This window comes from Xenopus tropicalis, chromosome 4 (genome assembly GCF_000004195.4).
Source record: "Xenopus tropicalis strain Nigerian chromosome 4, UCB_Xtro_10.0, whole genome shotgun sequence".
In the NCBI taxonomy this organism is placed as follows: Eukaryota; Metazoa; Chordata; class Amphibia; order Anura; family Pipidae; genus Xenopus; species Xenopus tropicalis.
Window position 1 is genome coordinate 32,319,508 of NC_030680.2, and position 26,789 is coordinate 32,346,296.

Consider the following 26,789-nt stretch of genomic DNA (forward strand, 5'->3'; position numbering starts at 1 on the left):
TTTTAACAGGGCTACCTGCTGGTCAGTTGACAAGAGAGAGAAAGAGCTGGTCTGATGTTTTTTGTTAAAAAAAAGGAAAGAAGTTATCTGACATTATTAATGATTTGCTAAACAGAAGAACATCAGATCAGCCTTTTTTCATTTTCCTGAGAACTTCTTCTACTTCATTGTCAGTAGCTGACCAGCAGGTGGCGCTGTTGTAACAATTCATACAAGCTGTACACTATATCCCTTGATATCTTGGAATGCTTAGAATGGCAGGCTCATCAATTTCACATTTACTTAAAGTAAACATTTAATCACGGTAAGGGTAGCCAGTTTCTCAGCTGCCCCGATAACCTTATATTACACTAAATGCATGGCCCCAACATTTGCAGGGTGCCCACTCCCTCTGGAAGAGGAAGACTTATTAAATATGCCTGTTATTTCAACATGAACACAAGGCACTTTTCACAAGTCTCCCTCTTAAAAGAATACTGCCATGTATGAACACCCTCACCTAAAAGATGGAGAAACCACTTTAGCAACAAACAAATGGCTTACCGATGACAATAAAAAGATAAGTGGGCAGTAAATATGGTTGTCCATCCATTATGTTCCTGCAAACTGGATAAACCAGCTGACAGAGATGAAGAGGTTGGGTTCCATTTTTGGCCAGTGCAATAAGGTTCTGTGTTTCAGAGGATCACAAAATGTTAGTCCAGCCCACAGCTACGGAATACTGAAAGGACAGAACACAGAGCAAGAAATATCTATGCTGGGTCTCATAGTCACAAGGCCTTGCTAAAAATGTGTGTGTTCTCTCTGTTTGGAAGCCCTGCTTCCCTGTAAATGACTGCTATGTACCTGATCTTGAGTGCGCATTGATAGATAATAAAATCAAGGACTTTCAAATATGTTCTGGAATTCAAGTATATTACTGAGAAAACACCATATCACTTCATGGAGGAACAGAAGAAAAAGATGACAAAACGGCAAAAGCCTAGGCTTCGAGATGATGTGAAAAATCCTTTATTGTTTAATAGTGTTTTATTACAGTACTCAGAATAAAAAAAAGGAGCCAAGCTACCCTGCAGTTCCCATGATAAATATTCTCATTCTGTATCTTTTATATCACCATATACATGTGTGGCTAAGGAACTAAAGCATGTGTGCCCATACAAGACAGTATATTGAAAGGAGGTTTGGCCTTTTTGCCCCACTGAGACATCAAGCGCTTCGGATGCTGTTGGTCCCTTGCACAAAACACCAAGCAGAATACTAGGGCAGAATATTGATAATCAACCAACATTAACCAAGTAGTCACTATAATAGGACTGCTGTACCTGCTGTTACAGTAAACCTTTTAAATAAGTAGATGTAAACTTAGAGACTTTTTTCTAAGCACTTTTGTAATTCACATTTTTTTTTATTCCAACCATGAAGTAGTCAAGGAAGGCGTCAGGATAAAGAAACAAGCAGGTTTGATGCCCTTCGGGTTAGGAAAAGCTCACAACTTTATTTTACATCTTTCTAACCAGAAGAACATCAGACCGGCCCTCCCTCAATAACATTAAAGTGGGAAACTGACCAGCAGTGCCGATGCTGCAACAAAATACATTCATATAAACAGTACCTATCTCTCTCAATATCTTGAAATGAATAGAAAAGAATAATATAAATTGCATAATTGCTTAGAACAGCACTCCTCAATTTCACTTTCACTTATTTCAAAGGTTTATTTAACAACTTGTCTGGGGCTTCAGCAATAACAATATGTAACAGTATTTTTGGGGAGGGTGGATTTGCTATAGAATGACTGTATATGCCCTATGGATGGGTAGGAGTCAGCTTTTCCCCCTAAATAGGATGCCAAGTGCACAAGTTGGATCTGCCACACTGCTTTAGTTAAGGTATGGAACATGTGCGAATATCTGAATTAGCCTGTGTATAGAATGTATAGAATAAATGTCTCTACAGGAAGGATAAAGCTAAGCACTACTTCTTTAGATAGGGAATCAGTTGCTGTAAGTATACATGAGCCCCAAACGGTTATTACTAATTCCAACACATACTAGATAAGGGTGCCAAGGTGTTTATTCCTCCCACAAATAGTTCACAAGCCCTTTATTACAGGATAAAGGACAACCCATATGCAGTAACATTCAATACATCTTAATACACAGCATAACTAAACATGTTGGCGCTTTACATATATTTGGTAATATTTACAAGCTGGAAGTCATGCCATTACAGTACTTAGGATACTTGAATCCATATGCTTTAACAGTTGCTTACTTCTAGACCAGCTATAAACCTGCCATACAATAGCGCTCCAGGTGCAGCTTGATGCTCTTCTGAACCATGATGAAGCAAATGTACTATTCCTATGAACACAATTTCACATACTCTGATGTATTTGTTAAGAAGGTATATATATATATATATATATCACTTTGTTGAACGGTACAAAATACTTTCATATTCTTGCAGCTTGTAATAGATATGTTACATTTAAAGGCCTGGCAGGATCCCTGACAGCACGGATAAAACCACCTCTTCTGGTTAATCTACACACAGCATGCCAATGCAGTATAAGAGGAGTATATGGTCAGCATCCATCTGACATTAAAGTATACATTCTACCGACAATAAATATAACTAGCCCGAAAGATGCATAAAGGCAATATCAGTGTTGGAGGTCAGAAACAGTGGAAAGCTCTGTAAGCCATCATTGCTTTACAACTAGAGTTAAAAATAAGCCTCTCTGATAAAGAAAATATCCGTACCTTTAAATCTAAAATTTTCTGTATCGATTGACTGTGCATGGGGTTTACTATATTATAAAACTAAAAAAATCAAATGACCTTACCGCTGACAGGAAATTAAAATTCTAATTACTATTGGTTTAAGTGTGTACAACCAAACACACCAGATCAAATAAAAAACACTTATACATTTTAACCTGTCAAAGGTTTGGATTTATAGCCAGGCCAAAGCAAGACAGGGAGAACTGCTATAAAGGTTACAGATGTTAAATAAGTAGTCCCCCCTTTTTAATTCAATCTATTTTGTATTTGTCTTCTCCTTTTGTTTTGCTGGGGGGGGGGGGGGGGGAGAGGTTCCATAGTCAAAGGACAGATATTTGCATAGGCGTAACATTTTTTTTTCTTTTTAATTATTTCTTAAAACTGGCCATACACGTAACTATTTTTATCTCCTTATCGACCAATTTCAGTGCGATCCAACAAATCCGTCAAATTATCATACGGTTAGGGGGCACCGGCGATCGTACGTCTATCAATTTTTCATTGGCAGGTTTAAAAATGTTAGTCATGATCAATGAAATGAATCCACGGTCCAATTGTTTGCAGGACCAAGCAGGTAGATTTCCTAGCTTCAACTAGACAATATTGCTTGAAATGGTCGTTTTCATTGACAGACAAGTCGCACTTTTAAGATAAGCTTGGTTGTACTATAATGAAAACATCTTCAAAAAATCTACACGTGTATGGCCAGCTTTAGTCTTCCAGAGCAAACGCGGGTTCAGAGCACATAATTAAGGAACTAGCGCCCTCTAGGGTTCAAGTTTACTTACAGCAGCGTAAGGGAAGAAATTACACAATCACTTAACAAGGCTGGTGTAACAATATTTTTTGCACCAGATTTCACTGAACTGTGGTGCTGCATCTTGAGTCTTTTGCTGGTTAGAACCGCTGTGTTTGAATTCTATAATATGGTATACTAATGGCACACAATGCATTTTCTCCATAAGCAGAAAAAACTCATATGGGCCATTGCTGGTGCGTTTGCAGTATCTGACATGAATGGCATCCTTCTGTAACTGCACACATACGGTGGATTTCAGCCAAAAAACACAAGCACTTTCTGATCAAATTTTTGGCTTATTATACAATGAAAGGCGGATGCCGTTCGTGGCACTTACTGCATGAATGGGCCAGACATTGGCTGAACTGGCTTGTTCTCCACTGGAGGGCAAAATGCATTATTGTGCCATTAGCCTAAGGGGTATGGAACACAAGGTGTTGATTGTTGCTACAAACTTCCTGGTGTATTGCAAGAAAATAAGACTGATAAAAAAAAATTCTGCTTTAAGTAAACCCCTTTATTTCTAACATTTAAAACCATTAGCTCATAGAAAATGATTTTTCTTTACAGAATGGTTGTACCTGTACTGTGTAAAATAGGCACATATTAGACTGTAGGGATACGGAGGCTTAGATAATGTCAATACCAGCATATGCTTTATATGGAATAGATTTACAGACTCATTTTATACTAAGAGCCCAATATGCCTACTGGGCATGACTCTGCTTTCTGCCTAAGATTCTATCATTGGTTAAGTGCTGGTGACATTGCCGCCTTATCACTGTCCGAAGGAGCTGTGCATAACATCACAGAACCATCATTTGCCCGCAAGTCATGGGCGGGTAGCCCAATAAGTGAGGTAAAGCGAGAGAAGTGGTGAATTTAACAGCATGTTAATAAAATAGTCTCTAACACTCTGGCAAGGAAAGGTACTTTGTGGTAATCAGACACATAGATACACTATTCATTTTATATACAAGAGCACTCAGTGCTAAGCATGCTCTGATCCAAGGACAACTAAAAAATAACGAGGTAAACATATTTATCCTATACGCCCATATAGTATCTGTAAAAATTCTCTGTGGTGAAGCAATAGTTTGAATAGTTTGCCTAAGGCATCAGGAATTGACAAGCAAGAGAGTCAGTTTTTACAGATGCTGTTCTAGGGGTACGATATGTAACAGTCCAGTAATGGTTAGGTGTTCATTTTACCTTAAGGCATTGTTTACATTTACATTTTTGGTTGCATTGGATTGCATCTTCAACTATTTCATGCCTCTTGGCACAAACAACTGTATCCTGGAGGCTTTTGGCCAACAGTGTCAGGAGGTAGGAGTTATATCATGGATTTTTGAAACCGTTATGAATCCACAATGCCCAGAACGGAAGGGTCCTTTTGAGATTGGGATCTTAGGGGTCCATGTCCCCACAGGCATCTAAACAGTTACATTTTGAAATTGTAGAGTGCTCCCTGTTCTAAGCAAGCATAACATGTTTTGTTAAGTATTAAAAGATTTAAAATAGATTTGCTCATATTCCTGACTTCTACAAATAAGTTCCTGAGCAATGCCTTAAATCCAGAGATTTTGAGCGCATTCTCTGAGGCCCACTTCCTTCCCATATTAAGTAATATGGATAAATCTGCTATGATTAAATTTTCATTTTGAGATTTCTAACTGGGGGCCAAGGGGAAACAAAATATAGGACTATGGGGCACCACAGTTATTTCTTAATAAACACAAGTTACTTTGATTAAGATCTAAACCTTGTCCCTGAAACATAATCATTTTGTGGGTTTAAAGATGTTTAACAGGGCTATATGTTAATAAAAATAAACCTGCTATATCTGTTCTCTGGTGCAGGACTGTCTGGCCTTTATGCATGCACTCTCAATCAGGTGTTCGCATGTCTCTGGTGTCAAGATGTCACCTCCAATGACATTGCTTTTGGCAGTGTATTTGACAAGCAGGATTAGGCTGATTTCAAAGAGCAGTTGTCTTTATTATACAATGCCACCTCAGTCTCATAAAATAGCAGCAGTGTTAGGTCCAGAGACTGAAGTATCTTTTCTACAGCATGAAACACCTTTACGTTCTCTTAAAGACATAATGCTAATAACCACAAAATAGCAAAGTGCCCTACCAAAGCCTCTGCAGTAGCAAAGCAACATATCGTTACACTGCCAATCAGGAGAGTTCTAACTAAGATAAAGTACACTTTTATATTTCTCTAAAGCCACTGTTTTTACAGCAAGTTATTAAAATATAGAAACACTGGAAAACTGACAGTGTGTTAATCTCTAGTTATTCTGGCCAACTAGTGCAGGGATAGACAGGCTGCTGAATGTCAGCTAGGGCAGACTTACAGCTTACAGTAAGTAACACAAAGCTGCCAATCCCTGCCCTAGAGGGAATGATGAAGGAATATTGGAAGTGTGTGGGGACAAATTATTAGGGAGCACTGGCTGAATCAGTATTACTACTGCAGATAACAGCAGGAGAAATATCATCTCTGCCTACTCCAGAAAGATGATGGTACCTGTTTGGCACCATGTTGAGTCTACACAAGGAATCAAACAGCACTCAGCCACAAAACAATGTTCAATCCACCATACTTTGCACAGTGGTGACTACATTACTAGTTTGTGACAATCTTCCTCTATGATACAAGGCTACTGTAGGTATTAAAAAATAAAAGGAGAACAGAACTAAAGTGTGCATAAATATTTGTGCATGCTCATAGGCACACATACAAACCAATACACACACTTCATCTCTGGAGAGGTAAGCATGGGACTGCGCCATTACATCCTTCTCAGAACCTGGGACCGAGGGGCCGAGACTGTCCTCCTCTTTCCCTCAGCCTGTTTGCCTTTAACGGCACCTGTCAGGACTGGTTCTGGTAAATTGATGCTTTGTCCTTTAGAAGATCCAGACAGAGGTGACAACTCCAACTTCCTAAAAGTAAAATAAAAGCAAGAACGCTTATGTAAACGGGAGATGCAATGTAGAAAATAAAAACAAAGATGACAGTGGAATACAAGCAAATAAGAACACACACAACAGGGAAGTGCTTAAGGTGGACAACACTAAGCAGAAGGCACATGGTATTCTTTACCTTCAGGTGGTTCAGCCATAGGCGGCGAAAGGCAGTACATATGATAACCACGGTCACAGTCGTCACAGAACAGCAACTGATCCTACGGAAACAGGGAGCTCAGAACACTTCTAGGATAAGAGGAGAAACAGGGCTTGGAGCACCTAAGAACCCCCAAATCCAAACTAACCTTTTTTACAAATGGTGCAGATTAAGCTGCCCAGAATGTACAGGTACATTTAAAGGGACAGTATCATTTTGAAAACATTTAATACAGAGATAAACAAAGTGTGTGATGTAGCTAAGGTTATGTCTCCAATCTACTACCACCCGCCTTGCTTCAAATTGTTAACCCACTGCCACTGTGTGTGTGGGACAAACCCTCTGTACAGGGAAGAAAGCACAGCTGAAAGTCAGAAATCAGAAACATAGCCTGAAACCTTAAGTCTGATTTACTATGTCCCCAAAGGCTAAGGCTTGGCCTGAAACCAATAATCTATGACATAATTCTTAAAAAAAGATGCCCCATGCAATCAACAGCATGCCTACTGTTCTTTATTGCAGAGGCAGTTTCTCAAAAATGTGCATAATTCAGTTTATTTCTGTTTTTAAACATTACTTTACAATCTCTTGATCAGGCATAAAATCCCCAATATTTTTTTCTCCAGCTCTCTGCAAACAAATGTAATATTTAATGTATTTACTGCTAAAGCTTTCTGTAGTAAAATATTTTTTGAGCAGGTATTTCCAATTTTATACTCTATCGCTTGCTGTACGTTATTGTAAAAAGAGACTGCTTTTTAATTAAATAATGTGTAAAATTAACAGTATGTTAACAGTTTGTTCATTACTGGTATGCCATTATAACTTTAACTGACCATATATGTTTTACTATAGAGTCCCAACCCCTACTTCTTGCCACTAACCTTTTTGTTTTTCTGCCATTATATGTTCAGTTATGACTTGGCTTTATTGAGTTTTGTTAATTTTTTTTTTTTTTTTTTGAAGAAGCAATAAAAAAGCTCAAAATGTCAACCCTAACAAAGAAACTCCAAAATCTGGGATCTGTAAATATTAATGATAACGTCCCTTTAAATGTGCATATGAAATAGCAACATGGCCAATTAAGCATAGCATTAATCTGACCATTAGTGGACCTGGGACATGAGTGAACCCAATTCTGTGCTGACAGGGAATAGTAAGGAATATTCCCACAACAAAGTACAGGCCATTGCAATTTTTGGCACTGGCTGCATGCCAGTTTTTGCTGAAGAGCAAGGCTTATAATGTCATCTGCAACAGGCGGATATGCAATGGAACTAACAATCCTCTAATGTAAACAAGGTAAAATGCATATATAGTACTTGGTAATTAAAGATTTAAAACAAGGCATAAGGTTATCCCAAATGCAAGTTATGCAAAATGAAAGATATAAACAGGAGCTTAATACAGGGAAGTTCATAAACAATTAGCAGCAAGTAATTACTCACGTCATTCTCAGAGGTTCCGCAGATATTACAACATTTGCACTCTATGCACTGCCAGCGATAAGTCTTAACTGCCGCCATCATTACGGGTGTGAACTGCAAACAGGAAGGGTGCCCTGTGTCCACAACATAGTATGTAAGTGAATATTTTGCATACATATGTATCCAATATCTGCGTTCATCCAAAAACTAAAAAATACCATATTTCTGCTGACCTCTGCAACATGTGCATAGCAACCGGCTGTAAATCTCAGCAAGCTAATCTGATATTTCTGACCTGAGGATCAATAACTCAAATCATAGGGGAACTTTAGAAGGCAAGCTGCCAAATGTTGAAGGGAGTTAATTTGCTGTACAATGTTGCTGTATACATTTGTTCTATGGATGTACAAAAAAAAAAAAAAAAAAAAAAAAAGCAAAACAAATGATGGTGCCCCAATCCTGTCCCCCCGCACAGCGCTTAATCTTTAGTGTCGGAGAAGGTAAAGGTGGTGCCACATCACTAGTGCAGAAAAGTGCTATTGCACTCTCTGCACTAGAAGAAAAATAAAAAATTGTAAATTTGGCTTTTTGCTACCACTGTTAACTGGCCGGCAAAGTGGTTTAAAAGTTCATCCCCAACATTCATTTTGAGGTCCACAACCCACTTAGCTTATAGCAAGGTTTCAAATGAACCCGTTTTTCAGTTTTAAGAATATCTAGGGCTGCAAGTAAGTCTTCACTCCTCACTTAACCCTTCAATGGGGATTTCAGGAGTATCTAAAGTGCAAAAAAAAGCTCTCACCCTAATTGGCTTGCTACTCAGAAATTGCCCAACTTCCCCGATCCCCCATGCCCCTCTAAGTGGATGAGGCCCGCAGTTAGCCAAGAACTGCTCTAAATTATTAGCAGAATGCACATTTATATAGCTTCTAAACATATATATGCATCACAATATCCCATTTTAGAATATTTAAATTGAGAATTCCTGAAAAACATTATAGTTCGGAATTCCTATGAGTGTTAGGACAGCCCATTTGGGCCTTCAACTTTTAAATGCAAAAGCTTTCCAGTTAAAAATAAAATCAGATGCATCATGTAGTATTAAGTCTTCATCAAATACTAGAGTCTTCTTTTAACATACCAGAGCGGCCGCAGTCTGAGCAGGACACAAGCTCCTCAGCCTGGTTTGTTTTCTTGTTAATCTTAGAGTCTCCAAGGCAGAAGTCACAATAATTGTTTGGCAGTGCAAGACCATCTGGGCCCTTTTTGGCTGGGAAAAGATAAAAGCATCAAATATGTTGAAAAAGGAGAACAAGAAGGAACAAACTTAAAAAAACTATTTTGAATAACCTAAGTAATGCAATCCTAAGCAATTTTTGATATATACTTTTAATGATATGAAATGTATTTGTAATTGCTATTGAATTATTTGTAATTAATGAATTTGTAATCGCTTTTGAAAGCAACACCTAAAACAATGGTGCCCTAATCTACGCTACCATGGGCGACTAATCTCCCCAAAATGCTTTCCCACTAACAGTAAAGTGAATTGCCGGTTGGAAAGCATACATGGTGCTTCGTTTTCTGAAGTTGCCCAAACATTTCCTCTGCATTCTGTGTAGATGCCTAAACTTACATTTTTGTTCCTCTGGTCTCTGCATGATAGGAGTGGGAGGCTGAGAATCCTCCTTATCTTCTGCCCCGGCACCTTCTTCATCCACAAGGTGTGAGTGGGCATAATGATAGCTCAAACCAGGCCTGTTTTTATAGCGTTTTCCACAGACTGGGGGGAAAAAGCAGGACAGCAGAAAATGAAGAGTAGAAAGAAGTAATAAAGCATTAGTGCAATGATAAACATTAAAAAGAGTCAGGTGAAAAATCACTACCCCACCAAAACAGGAGGATGTATAACAAAGCAAAGCCACAAGGGAAACTGGGTGGCAGGAAAGGATAGTTTGCAGGTGTTTTACATTGGGGACAGATGTTACTGTTACAGTAAAAAAAGGTCATGTTTTCACAAAGAACTTAGAATGTATTTAGTAATTCAGCAATAATTTTGCAATATCAACCACTTTTTTGTGCCATAAGCTAAAAGACACCTACATAACTCAATATGCTTTATAAGGTGAAAGTAGAAAACATCATGTACCACACAGGAGTACCAACACAATACTGCCAGATGTAAAAAAAAAAATAAAGTTATTCTTTTATTGGAGGTACAGGTCCAACAGGCAGATCAAAGATCAAAAATGATTTTCAGTTTTTGAGATGATATTTTAAAGATGCCAGCTAGGATGGCACTGGAATGTCTGTGTGGTTGGTATTCAAAATCTAAAAGTGCACCTCCAAGTAAACCTCCCTGGACTTCAGTCTTCATGCTACAGCTTTTGGTTTAGGTATTTTAAATTCCTGTGGCTGAATATTTAGAAGCAGTTTGCCTCCAGGCCAGACTTTTACCAGCATAACTATAAAAACCTTAAACTTCTGCTTTGGGGTAGCCTGCTTTTAAAGTGAGAAAAAAAGCAAACAATGTTATTGAATTACGAAGCAGATAAATACCTCTGCACTTCTGATCTGGCAACAGAAACATGTGTTACACAAGGAGTAAGGAAGAGCACACAGACAGACAGAGACTAATCAGTCAGGCATGTTACATTGCCCCAGAACTTTGAGCCTGCTTGTTGCACAACATCCTGACCTGGGCACATACCTTACCAATTTAAGGTAAAAGGTTGTCCCAGATCCGGAGTAAGACCCCGATTTACATATATGGATGAAACAGTACCCTGAAATATATGTTTGTGTGACCCTATGGGTCCATTTCTTGATAGGTTTGTTTCTGCTACCTATTTTAATGATGCCTTAAGTCCCTTTAGAACAGAAATTATACGGAATTCTTAAGGTGGCCATATACTAATATTTGCTGGTAATGACCACTGAGCCTGTGGGCCAAAGGACGGATATTGTATTGTATCCATAAAAAGTGCATCCACCTTTCTACCATCTCAAATGACAGAAATCAAAAACAGTAGGAGCCGTGGCCAGTTGGGGGTGGGTGGGGGTCCTGAGATTAAATCCAGCAAAACCCATATATCTCTAGTTATGCCACTGGCTATGGCTTTACCTTCCCTTTGACAAACCAACCTATAAAAACTGATAAAGGATATCAGCCAGAAGTATTTGACAAACATATTTGAACTGAAGATAGGATGAAAAGCTTATCAGTATGTTTATGGCCAGCTTTAGAGGAGCATCTTCATGGAACATAACCTCCATTCCCAACACCCTTAAAGGAGAACTAAACCCTAAAGATGAATATGGCTATTTTATACTTTTTTTTTTTTTTTACTAAACTGACTGTACTAGCTTCAAGTTTTAGTATCTCTACAGTAGTATATAGTAGTATAGTAGTATATAGGTCTTTACAGTTGCCACAGGAGCTTCCCATCTTGGATTCTGTTAGAACTGTCCTGGACAGTGCACACGATCAGTGTTTTCTTGGCAGCTACTGAAAAGCTAAGCTTAGGGGTTGTCGCAAATGATCAAACTGAAAATGAGGCTGGCCTGTCAAACTGATGCTACAGGTCTAATTATAAAATTCTGATGCAAACTGCACTGGTCCCAGAGCTGCCATATAATGAGAATCTGAATTACTAATCAGCATTATACGGTTACATTTATATTCTATATTATTCTAAATTATCTGCCTGATGAGAAGCCAATGTGCCAAGAGAGAGAAAAAAAACAATACAGCTGTGTGATGGCAGATGAGCACAGGCTTACAGAACCCACTGTGGGAAATGGCATGGGTAAAAGGAAACATGCTAAGCTGCAGTGCAAGGGGGTGGGGCAGTGAGCAAGATGCTAATTTAGCAGTATAAGCGAGCACGTAGAACTACCTCTTTCGGAGAATTTCGAAGTTTGCTTTAGTTTGTAACTGTCTGAAATAAGGAAAGACACACAGAGAAAGAGAAAAGAGAGGGGTAAGTAGACTACCCAGACAAGAGCAGAGAGAGCAAGTAAAGCAAAAGGTGTGTGGCTACAGTGGGATGACCCAACACATTTATTCAGCTTCTTAAGACATTACACTAATGTAAACAGTTTAAGGATGACCAACCTGTAAAATGGCAGAGACCTGTCAGACGAGGACTGCATTAACAGAGCAAGATGGTACTTCCCTGACAGGTCTCCATAGGGTGCAGTATGATCCAATCCTTGCATACCACATGTGTGGCCAAGCAGAGATTCACTTTTTGCAACCTTAATCAAAAACCACTTATAATATTGTAATTTCTGTATGATGTATATGCTAATAGAAGGGTTTAGAAGGGTATCTTTTTAATGTGAAATATTTGTGTTACTGTTCCTTTAAATAGACAGTATAGTCCCCTTTGTTTTATTTAGGAAATATTTATGGCTTTGGCTATTATTTGCAATAAAGAGGTACAATGTGAAATAGAAAATTCTACTTCCTGTTCACAAGAGCACAAATAAAACAAATTGGCAGACCACAAAGAAACCTTCTGTATAATGAGCTGCTCCTTATTACAAAGGCAGCTGGGGGGAAGTTATATTTTGGACAACAATAGTTTTTGCCTGTTGCTTTAATAGAAAAATATGTTCAGCGCAAGCCTGTGTCATTAAACCTGTGATCTGCAACCAGTGGCCTCAAAGCAGGTGCTTATTTTTGAATTTGTGGTTTAGAGGCAAGTTTTGGCTGGGTGCTTGCCAAAGAGAGCCTCCTGTTGACTGTCAGTCCATATAGGGAATACCAATTAACCAATAACAGTCCTTCTTCGGCACCCAAGAAATTTTTTTATGTTTGTGTTGCTCTCCAACTCTTTTTACATTTGAATGTAGCTCATAGGCAAAAAAGGTTGGGGACCCCTGCATTAAACTAATGATAAAACAGAGGTTATACTGCCTCTTTGGGGCAACAGAAATCAAGGTGTTTTGTCACCACTGCTAAATCACCTTTCCAATATATATCACCAGCTGCTTGTCAGTTCAATAGGATTGTGTGAAAATGCTCCCTTCGACATTTTTGTGCTGTTATGAAAGTGGGCTGCCAAGCAGATGGCAATATACCCTTCAATAGAAGGGTATTTTTAAGGTGTTTTGGGGCCTGCAAACGAGGTGATTTTGTAAAATGCCTTGTCTGCCATTACCCTAAAGCTGGGTTGGCCAACGTTATGGTCTCCTGCTTTTATTCTTTCCAACTGCAACTACTGGTCGTCTCATTGGCTCATCACAGTGCAACAGTTAAAGAAAATATAAATTAATTTAAATATATAATTATTTAAAGAATGGTTCTTAAGCAGGGCCAGGAATATACTCACCATCCACCGAATTTAACAGCACAAAACCTAAAACATACATTACACAAAGGCTAGAACATTACATGCGTAAATGTTTGGGCACCCTTTGCAACTTTGTATGTTAATCATTTAGCAATGCCTCACAGGGCACAAAACTAAAATCTTTCTACACATTTTAATGGTTAATTTTTAGTAGTCCTGTCTGATGTAACTAGCAGCAATAAAGAGAAAGCTACATTAGGCAGAAAGATTGATGTTTGGTGCTAATTTTAGATGGGAAATGTCAAAGGGATGTTTGTTGCTAATTTTATTGGGAAAATGTCAATGGTGGAAGTTAAAAAAGCGAGCAACTAAAAATAAGGGACACTGTCTGCAGCTAAACCTGTGTTAAAAGATGGTCATAGGTTATGGGATCCAACCAAAGACTACAAAACAAACTGCTATTAAGATTTGAAAACCATGTTCCAAGGCAAACAAATGAGTGATGAGATAATTGTGGTGAGTAAAGGAGAAGAGACAATAAGTGGATTCTGTATTAAAGGATGCGGAGATGCTACTACATGTACAAAGGTAACATTCCAAGCTTGCAAAAATCTTAGTCTTGACAAGACTAGGTGTCCGCTTTATTTAAATGACTTTAAACAATAACACCAGAGGAGGAGGTAGAAACAAACATTTACAGAACTGCACTGCATAGCCATCTAAAGAAATACTAGTAAACACATAACTATGGTTTGGTGCTAGAGGTACGTTCAGAAGAGCTAAAAAACTAAAAGTTATATAACTTTATCTCTAGCACCAAACCATAGCTGCTGCAAATTATTTAGCAAAGCACAACATAAACTGGCTGTTAATTAAAAAGTAAGCCTTTCAGTAAGACAATAAAGGCGATAGATATGGTTATAAAGAAAAGGTAATGGGCTAGAAAAATTTAACTTACTGTCACAAGCGTATGGTTTATCCCTTTCATCCAGGGCAGCTGCATCCAACTTTTTTCTTGCACCACCTATACCTTTGCCCTGTTTTAAAACAAAAACAGTTTGTCAATGAGACATTACAATAATTTCAGATAAAGAGATATTTGCATGTTTTTTTAAGACAACAAACTAAGAAAATGCTCCTGTTCATTAGTCCTATATTAATTGCTAGAATGTTACTAAATGTTAGTAGCACGTCAGAGTTGCAATGTGCCTACCCAGTCTCCCCCTAAGTTCTGCCACAGTTAGTTCCCACCATTATTCGGCTGCCACCTCCTGCAATGTCATTTCTGGATTTGCCTGTGACAGGCTAACTTTGTTAGGGGCAAGAGGTGCTTGGGGAAAAAGCATATTAAAATAGTTCTAAATACAGTCTGAACTTTAAAAGAAGCAATTAATTATCACTTGAGCTCATAGATCTTTAAGTTAATCATACACACGTTTAATATCTTGAGACTATTATTATCCTAGATATACAGGTCCTTTTCAAAAAATTAGCATATTGTGATAAAGTTCATTATTTTCTGTAATGTACTGATAAACATTAGACTTTCATATATTTTAGATTCATTACACACAACTGAAGTAGTTCAAGCCTTTTCTTGTTTTAATATTGATGATTGTGGCATACAGCTCATGAAAACCCAAAATTCCTATCTCAAAAAATTAGCATATTTCATCCGCCCAATAAAAGAAAAGTGTTTTTAATACAAAAAAAGTCAACCTTCAAATAATTATGTTCAGTTATGCATTCAATACTTGGTCGGGAATCCTTTTGCAGAAATGACTGCTTCAATGTGGCGTGGCATGGAGGCAATCAGCCTGTGGCACTGCTCAGGTGTTATGGAGGCCCAGGATGCTTCAATAGCGGCCTTAAGCTCATCCAGAGTGTTGGCTCTTGTGTCTCTCAACTTTCTCTTCACAATATCCCACAGATTCTCTATGGGGTTCAGGTCAGGAGAGTTGGCAGGCCAATTGAGCACAGTAATACCATGGTCAGTAAACCATTTACCAGTGGTTTTGGCACTGTGAGCAGGTGCCAGGTCATGCTGAAAAATGAAATCTTCATCTCCATAAAGCTTTTCAGCAGATGGAAGCATGAAGTGCTCCAAAATCTCCTGATAGCTAGCTGCATTGACCCTGCCCTTGATAAAACACAGTGGACCAACACCAGCAGCTGACATGGCACCCCAGACCATCACTGACTGTGGGTACTTGACACTGGACTTCAGGCATTTTGGCATTTCCCTCTCCCCAGTCTTCCTCCAGACTCTGGCACCTTGATTTCCGAATGACATACTTTGGACCACTGAGCAACAGTCCAGTGCTGCTTCTCTGTAGCCCAGGTCAGGCGCTTCTGCCGCTGTTTCTGGTTCAAAAGTGGCTTGACCTGGGGAATGCAGCACCTGTAGCCCATTTCCTGCACGCGCCTGTACATGGTGGCTCTGGATGTTTCTACTCCAGACTCAGTCCACTGCTTCCCCCAAGGTCAGGAATCGGTCCTTCTCCACAATCTTCCTCAGGGCCCAGTCACCTCTTCTCGTTGTGCAGCGTTTTCTGCCACACTTTTTCCTTCCCACTGAGGTGCCTTGATACAGCACTCTGGGAACAGCCTATTTGTTCAGAAATTTCTTTTTGTGTCTTACCCTCTTGCTTGAGGGTGTCAATGATGGCCTTCTGGACAGCAGTCAGGTCGGCAGTCTTACCCATGATTGCGGTTTTGAGTAATGAACCAGGCTGGGAGTTTTTAAAAGCCTCAGGAATCTTTTGCAGGTTTTTAGAGTTAATTTGTTGATTCAGATGATTAGGTTAATAGCTCGTTTAGAGAACCTTTTCATGATATGCTAATTTTTTGAGATAGGAATTTTGGGTTTTCATGAGCTGTATGCCACAATCATCAATATTAAAACAAGAAAAGGCTTGAACTACTTCAGTTGTGTGTAATGAATCTAAAATATATGAAAGTCTAATGTTTATCAGTACATTACAGAAAATAATGAACTTTATCACAATATGCTAATTTTTTGAAAAGGACCTGTATATAGCACCAAAATGTTCTGCAGCACTTTAAAGAGTGTAGCTTACAAACCCTGTCACATTCAGCCACACACACAGACTGGTCAGTTTTATCAGGATCTAATAATTCTGCCTTTAGTGCCCTGGCTGGAATCAAATCTAGGACCCCAGCACTGCAAGGCAGCAATGCCATCTACTTTACAACAGTGACATTATGGTCAGCCTTGACCAACTGCACACTGCAAAAATGTATAGCAGTTCTGTCTTAGATTGCATCATATAACAAAGTTTAAACACCAGTTTGGTGTATCTTTACAGCACACTAAAAAGCAAAGCTGAATTGTGTATTTATAGACATATGTAGATCATCTAGTAATCTGCCGATTGGCTAATGATCTGAAGAATTATGTCCAAGTGCCAACAGAATAAAGAGACTGGATTTTCCAATGCAGTTGGTGGAGGAATGTTTAACCAAATCTGCTCAATGGTCTTAATGTATATATGATGCCACTGCTTGGTGTGTGGAGTCTTATTAACTGGATATTATTTATCTGAGGCTGTTCATCAGCAAAATTGTATTTGTTAACATGCACTGGAGCTTTCATACTATTTTATATGTAAGTAGAATATATCTACAGCCTAAAAAAGGGTACCTCCAGTAGCCAAAGGGTCATAAAATAGTAAATCTGTTGTATAAATCTTGACGTTTATTCTTTAACAATGTCACTTTAGCAAGCTAAAGTACCCAAAAGAGTATAATTAATTGTTCAGTATAACGGCAAAAATAAATAAAAATGCTCAAAATAAAATCTTTCAGCCTTAAAATAGTTACAATGGTTAAAGCAGCAGCAATGTTTTTTGTAAACAAAAAAAGTAATGTTTTGGGTGTTTTTACATAAGTTATATTTTGGACAACAATAGTCTTGACAAATATAAACCACTATACAAGCGCCCACACAATGTAATTTGCCATTTTTAATTTTATGTGAATAGTCAAAGACAGTCACAGGGTAAAACAGGGGAGGGTGTGCATATTTTTTATTCATTGCTGGAGTGTTAATATGCCTAACTTCAAAGATGATCAGTGATAACTGGGTAAAAATTTGAATGTTTTACCCCGTTTGAGGGCACAAGTGATTATACCAAGTAAAGCAGAGATTTTAATTGTCAAATCAAGCGCTGTAAGCAAATAAAGGTGAATAAAAGACCCAAGTTATGCATGTATGATCACCTCTATAACGCAACCATCAGCTCCCCCTCTAAACTCAGGGACCCTGTGGTGTGACATTACTTTAACATCAGGCTTTGCTTAGATTAAATAATGCTAAAAATAAAATTGAGCCAAATCCTGAATTTGGTAAGTGCTAATTGACATCCCTTATTTCTATAGGCCCAAAACAGAAAGGACATTGAGAAAGTTTTCTTTATAACCTTTGGCTGGATACAGAAGCTCTGCTACTTAATTGCCATTTAATACATGATCATCCTGCCTTCATAGCAAGAAGAAAACTAGTCTCCAATGACTGGGTCTGAAAAAAACACATTATTATTATATTATTCTATTTCACCTTGGCTTTGCCTTTTCCACGTCTTTTTGGCGTGTCCTCTTCATAATCCTCATCATCCAAGTCATCTAAGAAATCATCAGGCTCCAAGATACGCTAGGGGAATAAAAGGATACAGTTAATGTAAAGAAAGGCAAGTCACAGATTGTGGTTAATTATCCTACTTCTTCTAACCTGAAAAACACTGCAAAAAATACCATATCCTGTATACATTTAAATGGAAGCAGCTTGCCATGTCTAAGCATTTTGACCTATGTCACCGGCATTTTGACCACTGCAGTGCCTTAGCATCTGCTGGAGAACTGCAAGGGTCGATATCCAAAAATCAGCCATCACCACTTTTTCCATAGCGACACATGTTAAACATTCCACCTATAGCAGACAGAGATGGTTACAGAAGACCATGCTCAGAAATGCTGAAGTTAGATTTATCCTGGTTGTTAAATTTTAAGCATTTTGACCACCAGAGTGCATTGGTGGTCAAAATACCCCATGTGACATAGGTGTTACAAGGATAATATAGTAAAGATTAAGCATTACACCCTTTGTGCAAAAACTTCTAAACTAGGCACCGTGATTAATAAAGCTACCAACAGCTACTAAGCATGCATCAGTGACTAAATGCCCAAGCGGCTTAGAATCTAAAAGCCTATGATATTAGAAATGGCAACCATTTGTCAAGGTTCATGATACAGTTCTGTCAAACAAATACTTTTCCAGTATGATTTTAGTCATCTATCACTTTACTTGGCCTAGTTATGTCACAAGCAAGCAACTAAAATAAATTACCAATAATCTAATATCACAGGAAAATGTCACACAGTATATATTTAAAAGAGAAAATTATTATTACAACCCTTTCTGTAAGTCTAAAACTTCAGGTGATTATTTACGGAATACTCCTTCCTGCTCTACTTCGTAGCAAGTTGTATTGTGACCTTTTGTGGGGAGGTTTTCACATAGGATATGTTTACAGCAGTGCAATGAGCATTAGTAAAGGATCATTTAGTAAGTAAAAATCAGCAAACAAGAAAGACTAGTTTATGCAAGCAGAATGAAAATTATTCATATGCTGTTTTCCTCCCAAACAGGCAACTCACAGAAACTGATATAGCGAACATTAGACTAATGCTGCTGTCTATTCCCCCAGGCTTCATGCTGCCTCGCTGTCTTTACCGTGATTATCCCTTTTGCTACGTAGCGCTGCCGCTCGCCGTAGGCCTGTACCTTCCGTGCGCTTCTGGAAAGAGGAGGGAACTCCGTAAGGCTGTCATCATCCCGGGGGTCTGGCATAATTCTCTTCTCAATGGGGTCTGAACGCAGAAGAGCTTCAAGGCTACTGCCATCTGGTGGTATTAAGCCCTCTTTCTTTAACATCTGTTCGGGGTCTGAAATGCACAATAACCTTAAGTTTTGATAAAGATATATTCTTTTTTCCATTGGATTCCTCTAAATTACCAAAAATCAATGGACATTGTTTATCATGCACATTCAACATTTTTTAATAGTGCATCCATTGTCGAGGTAAAGTGAAAATAGTCTAATAAATGTTCTGCTATTCTAAAAAGAAATTGTATTTGCTCTAAATATATCTTACACATCGGAAGACTGTTGGTTTTCTTACTAAAAATTACCACAAATCTAAAGTCTGCAAAATATAATAATGCCTTTTTTATTGCCTAACATTTTCAATGTAAGGGGAAAAAACAAAGGTTTGACCTGCCAATTGTTTTACAGACACCTCTTTCATATATCTCATGAAAGATTAGGTATACAAATATTTGTTCCAAAATGTTCATCACGATTATATCAAAACATGAAAATAAAATGAAATTCCCATTAAGCCATGAAACAAGGCCCTACTGCTACTTGACAAGAACCAAAGAACTATACTGATTTTCTATGTCCTCTAGCACAGTCAATTAATATTCTGCAGGTTTAGCTATGTAAAGCAAACAAGGCTAAACTTGGACTTGGTAAATATTGTAACACGTGATTACTGTTGAAATTTGCACTGAATAATTGAAAATATTGGTGTGGAAGAAGTGTGCTGTTTCGCTTTGTTTTAAGCCAACAAGGCTATGACTAACAAAATGAACTGTAACTATATTCCAGGCTGGCCCTGTGTTGCTATTCTCAACAAATGCCTTTTTTGCTTTGTGTATGGAAAGTGTATTTACAAGACAAAAAGAAAAAAAAACTCACTAGCCCTTAAGTGCAGTGTTTTGATTTCAGTGATGTTGGGCTCAGAAAAGCCTGCCCCCTTTTACCTGGTTTGAGAGATGGGAAAGAGAGCCTGGGATCTTCAGGGGGATGTGCCCTTCTCTTTTTGCGCCAGCGTCGAGATGGATATGTATAAAGTTGCCCTGGTGCAGAACCTTAAAAACCAAAATAAAATAATTTACCAAAACATAGGTAATGCTTTTTTGGGGGGGAGGGGAGGAATAAAAAAAACGCAATCATTTAGTAAAGCCTCAGTAAATTACCAATAATCAAAATCAGCATATCTTTAACCCTTTTCTGTAAAGACATCTGATAGAGGATTTATACAGAATGTATGGGATAAAACTTCCTTTTGCAGTTGTGTTTCTATACAAAAAGTAGGCTTCTTTCTTCCTTTTCTGTATCCCTCCCCTAAAATTAAACTTAAAGATGGGCACAAACTAAGATGACATTGTGCCCAACTCATGAACATGCTCTTTCCTTACTGATGACACAGCCAGTACTTCCAGTACTTCAATTTTTAATTAAGGGCCTTAGTAACTAAGGGACAGAAGGTTTGAAACCTGGTGCCTGCAGAATAGATACTTAAATTAATGTCCAAGCATAAAAAGCAACGTTTGGAGTAGGTTTCCGAAGAATGCCCTGAAATCTAAAATGCTAAATCCTGGCAAGGGTAAGAAATTACCTGGGCATAGATAATAAACTTCAAAATATTCCATATATTTCTGTGGTATTAGTATGGTTTGATAACACAAGTACATTTTCAGTAGCACATAATCTGTTATACCTTTGAGGGCTGAGCACTTTCAAGTCTAAACCATATACACATTAAGACCCTTGAAAAACTTTTCTTGTGAATTGCAAGGATTCTAGGTCCTCAGTACATTCATGGTCATCATTTAAGTTTCAGCTCTGCGAAAAGTGTCACAGTTATTATTTTAAATCAAGGCCATCTGCTTGAGTTTGTTGCAAGCATAATTAACAGGGGCTTGCAACTTCTGTCAATTCTTAAACACATGGGAATGTACAAAAGGGATCTTGCAGCACTATGCTATGCAGGGCCAGCAACAGACAGGTTAAGAAGCTATACAATCTTACAGGACATAATATTTTACCTGGCCCACGATGTCTCTTCTCCATCCAAATGTAGCAATTGCTTTGAGCCACCCCTGTTTGAGAGTCTAAGAAAGGCATTCGGACACTGCGCTCAGCGCACAGGCGAGCATTATAATTGTGGCACTGCTCCATGGCATCCTTGTAATACTGTTCTCCAAGGCTAGAAGAAAAAATATATATATTTGTAAAGTTATGGGATGTGAGCAAATTGCTTCACTCGCTTTAAACTGGAAGCCTGTGTGGTGGTTGTGCTGAAATTATCAATGGAAAACTATTTCATCAGAATTAATTTTTAACAGATAACGCATATCAAAATAAAAGAGCTCTGTCCATTCACTAGATATATATGTGGGCCCATCATTTCTGTGTGAGCACAGTGAAGGTGGCCAAACAATCAAATTATTATATATGTATATGGGCCGTCGGATTAACAAGCCAATGTAGTCCCCGATCTGATGGGAAACTTAAGTGACCACCTCAAGATTATGCTCTGGAGCAGTGGTCCCCAACCAATGGCTCAGAAGCAACATGTTGCTCCCAATAGCCTAAAGAAGGTGCTCATTATTGAATTATTGACCCAGAGGAAAGTTTTGATTGCATAAAAACCAGGTGTACTGGACAGTCTTCTGCAGGCTGCCAGTCCACATAGGGGCTACCAAATAATCACAGCCCTTATTTGGTACCCTCAGGTACATTATTCATTCTTGTGCTGCTCCACAACTTTTTTATCCATTTAAATGTGGCTTAAGGGCAAAAAAGGTTGGGGACCCCAGCTCTGGAAAAAGGCAATAATAATTTATAACAAAAAAAAATAAAAAATAAAGATTGTGCCAAACCAACTAACTTGTTTTGTTTAATGTAGCAGATACATTAAAAACAGTGGGGCTGCAGTAGAGCTAACTGGTCTTTGGCAAAAGGTTTTGATACAGAGCTGCATAAATGTTGGCTTTCTAAATAAATGTCTTTTGGTCTTGGTGATGCTATTTTTGTAATGGATGAAGAACTGACTAAAGGATTGTGTAGTGACAGTAGCTGGCAATGGCAGATTCTAGTTAAACTAGGATTCTGTGCGCCCCAGCTTCTGCACTGGGTTTGTTTATATTTCATCTGTTCTTTACCGACACAGGTTACACTGGAAAAGAAATGCTTAATGAGAAAAACAAAATGCCAAGGCCCCCAACAGCAAACTCCATTAATGAAGTTTCATGAATTATTACACCTGCTTGGAAGATACCATCCGTCTTCATTTTTGCAATTCTAAGCTGTACAAAATGCAATCAGTACAGTCCTTCCAGCTAGCCTGCCCACAGGATTAGGTTGAAAAACTGTAGTAATGTAGGGCAGCGTTTTTCAACCGCCCCCGGTCCCCTCTGGGACACCTTCCACTTCCTGGCTCCCTGATGCCCGGAAATCGTCACTCCGGCATCGGATCCAGGAGGGCGGAGCAACCAGAGAGGAGAGGCAGCACTATCCTGCCCTGGCACAACCCGACCGGGGGGAGCAACTGCCCAGGCCCTGCCCCGACAGACCAGATCCACCAGGGGCCAGGCCCATGCACAGCCGCCCTACTCCCCACCGGAGGACAATCCCGGGACACCCCTGTATGCCGCAGCCTGACATGTAAGAAAACAATTAATAATATATATATATATATATATATATATATATATATATATAATATAAAATTTTTGTGTGTATAAAAAAAAAAAAAAAATCAGTGGGGGGGTGGGTTTGTGGAGAAAATGTCCCGGAAAATACTTTCTTTGTGTTTGATTCCTATTCAAGAGAATTACTTTATATATAGTCAATATAGGCACAGAGTTAAATTTTTTAACATTTTCTAATGGTGGTGTGCCTCGTGATTTTTTTCATGAAACAAATGTGCCTTTGCCCAAAAAAGGTTGAAAAACACTGATGTAGGGACCAGGTTTCGGATACGATCTAAACCACTACAGGTTAAATATGTAATAATGATGGCTTGAATACTGGCCATAAAGAATTGCTACATTGTGAGATAAATATAACTTACCCTTTTGATTGCACTTTATTGCTGGATAAAAGCATTATCTAAAGAACTAGCCACAGTGAGTTCTCTACACCTATAAACCTGCTGCACCATCCTACAAATAGCATATGATGGATCAGAGAAGCCTTCAACTAGGCCTGGGTTCCTCAACTATGGGTGTATTTGGCAGAAACTTGTCATACTGGCCAAGTCACCCTTAAGCAGCCAGTTTACAATCCTAAATTAAATATAGCACTATAGTAAAACATCGTAATGAGATGTATCACTTTCACCTATTTACAATTAATACTAAGCAAGCTTAACTTATCTGTGTTCACATTAATATCTGCATGGCAAGCAGTTAGAGAACAATTTGTCTGGAACAAATTGAAAATGTTACATTGTACATCTTGCACAAAGTACATTTGTTTGATAATGGTTTACAGTAGATGTTCAGTTGTTACAAAGAGGATTTAACATGTTACAATTTGCTGCTTTAACACAGGAAGGAAGTGCAGTGATACTATTACATGGCTGTGGGCCAGACCAGCTCTGCTCTGGTGTATGGGGTTGTGCCATCAATGTGTAACACTATACTCTTAGGGCTGGGCGATATACCGTTTAATACCGAATACCGGTGTTTTTTTTTTTTTTTTAAAACTATATTCATTTTTCTGATACCGCAATACCGGGGTGTCAGGGTACTCACCCGTGCGCGTGTCCCGTTGTCTCACGGGACGTTGCGCACATGTCAAAGTGTGCATGTCCGCGACACGCTGACGGCACCGGTTCTGCGCATGCGTGGGGGGGTATTTAAAGCTATCAAACGCCTCCTCCTGTGCGATGTTGTCTGCGGCCTTGCCTGGGAAACTAAGCCTGCCTGATTTACCTTACGACTTTCTGTTGCCGATCCTTCGCTTGCCTGACTCTGATTTTCAATACTGCAGTAATTTTTCTCTAATTTATTAGGAAATGGGGTTAACACCTAATCACGCATGGAAAAAAAAAAATACCGTCAAATACAGTGACACCGATTTTTTTTTTTAAATACCGTGATATAAATTTTTGGTCATACCGCCCAGCTCTATATACTCTCTTCAACAGGGCCAAGTGGGACCCCATGCAACAGAACATGGGGCAATAGAAAGGCTAAAATACCAAGCAATGGGGCAGGCCAATGATTTGTTTCCCCTCAAACAACTTCCCAACATACATTCATTTAGCTTTCCAATGGTGTTGAACTTTTTAGTAAATGTAATTCCAAAGAGTTCGCTGGTTCTGCCTCACCCCAAGTCCCCTAACCAGCAGCCTGCTGCTACATTGTTTCAAAAGTCATAATCAGCAATGCAAAGAATATTAGCAAAGAACATACACTTACAAATAAGTTTCAGTTAAGTAAAGCTGGCCGGAATTTACAGAACAGCTTTTATGAATAGGGCCCTTTAGCCTTGCTGTGAGCCAGCAATGGGGCCAGCCTAATGCTACACAACAAAGGGGCTGCGGGACTGAGATATGCGGTCGGAAACCTCCTCTTAAGATGGCCGAGAAACGTAGTTCAGCCGAGAGCAGTCAGCACACATGATATAGAAACTTTATATAAGAGCTCTGTAGGCACATACTGAGCGCTCCTACATAAAAGCTTCCGTGCCCATTTGAGACTCTGAACGCTCCCTTACCGTATCATTTCCCTCTCATATTACCGAACCCCCAATTACATTTCCTTACACCCCGGGGGAACGTATTCCTCAATTCCAACTCTCTATAATATCTCCCACCCCACGCTAAATCCAACCCTCCATAACGCCCTTATATTACTCACATCTTTTCCACAGCAGCCGCCATTTTCTCGCTCTATAATGCTAGCGAGCCGTGCGCCTGCGCGTCAGCAGTGACGCAAACTTTACGCATGCGCATTGCGGTCAGTGGTTGTGCGCAGGCCCGCCAAGGCGCTAGTGATTTGAACAGATGTGGGGATACAAAAGTGTTTGGTGGCATGTTTTATAGCTTTATTGAGGCATTAGTTCATTATGCACATGAGCACCAAACAACATGGCCAAGCTCCCTACTGGTGCGGATAGCCCAGAACAATATGGGATGATAGTTGCACTATAAGCAATTAAAAAATATATAGGTAGATCACATTCAAATTAACTTTTAGAATAGAATAATGTAGAGAGTGCTAGTCTGAGACAGTTTGCAATTGTTTTTGTGGTTTTTGATTGTTTTAGCTTTTTATTCAGCAGCTCTCCAGTTTGGGTTTTTTAGCAGCTATCTAGTTGCTGGGGTTTAGTTTAACCTAGCAACCAGACTGGTTTGAAAGAGGCAGGAGTATGACCTAAATAGATAAGTAATAAAAAGTAACAATGACAATACAATGTAGCCTCACATAGCAACAGTTTTTTGACCCCTGTTTGAAAGCAGGAAAGAGTCAGAAGGTATTTAAATTATTTAAAAACTATTAAAAATGAAGGCCAATTAAAAGTTGCTACTAATAGGCCATTCTATAATATACAAAAAGTTAACCTGAAGGTGAACCACCCCTTTAATATAGCTTTACTGTATTAGTGAGTTGCTTAGTATTGTTATGTATGTTCAATACCGAACAGAACAGCTCAAAAATACAGCCATTGCTCTGTTTAGTGTCAGTGGGCAGCATAAACATTCTGGCACTTCATTAAGCACAGGAAGCCATTGTTCTTTATGGGAGAAGCAGACAATCCAGTGTTCAGTCGGGATCTGGGCTGTATTTTGGGGCTGCTCTGTTCTGGGAATGGTATTTGTTGGTGTCACTAAAACAAAGAGAGTCACCTTCCCCAACTGAACCCATGTAAACAACACTGACCTAGGAAGACTGATCTTGGAATTGGGTAAACAGGGCTAGGGTAAACTGGGACACAGAACTCAATGGATACCCATGGGATTCACGTTTAGAAGGCCAGGGAATTCCCTACCACTCGGATGAGTGGAAACATTTTCAAGAATACCCAGGAAGTCCAGTTGCTTTAGTAGATACTGTATATTATAACCTGGATGCAGGGGCAGACCAAGCCAACTGGTCTACTAAGCAACCCGGCAGGCCACCTTGCCCACCCCCCCACGTTTGGGAACATACACACACATGTGCAGTAACAATGTGAGGGGGTGGAGAGTGTGCTGACAAGCACAGTAGCAGGAACAAAAGAGCCCGGACTAGGGGTAGGAAGAACATGTACCGTCCTAGTGCCCCTTCCACCATTGCGCCCTAGGCAGGTACCTTTTCTGCCTGCCCCTAGTTCCAGCCCTACCTGGATTCACTCCCCCCACTCAGAAATATAAATATATATATATATAATTATATATATTTCCAAGTGGGGGGAGCAATAGCATCCTTTAGCAGGATTATTAAGCAGAGTAGAATGTGTGGGTTTAGTCTTAAG

The 26,789-nt window shown here is 39.0% G+C and overlaps 1 protein-coding gene across 13 annotated transcripts; it reads right to left on the minus strand.

Moving 5' to 3' along the window:
- Positions 1 to 988: 988 nt before the first annotated feature.
- dpf2 (double PHD fingers 2) lies at positions 989 to 25,335 on the minus strand. 13 transcript variants are annotated; one of them, XM_012960499.3, is made up of 12 exons: positions 24,083 to 24,138; positions 21,368 to 21,528; positions 20,300 to 20,407; positions 19,206 to 19,417; positions 18,033 to 18,125; positions 14,412 to 14,490; positions 12,053 to 12,094; positions 9,790 to 9,936; positions 9,295 to 9,423; positions 8,175 to 8,287; positions 6,706 to 6,781; positions 996 to 6,545 (listed from the first exon to the last, which is right to left on the minus strand). In XM_012960499.3, the coding sequence occupies exons 1-12, from the start codon at positions 24,121 to 24,123 to the stop codon at positions 6,475 to 6,477; spliced, it is 1,272 nt and encodes a 423-aa protein (XP_012815953.1). In that variant the 5' UTR covers positions 24,124 to 24,138; the 3' UTR covers positions 996 to 6,474.
- Between the last annotated feature and the right edge of the window lie 1,454 nt (positions 25,336 to 26,789).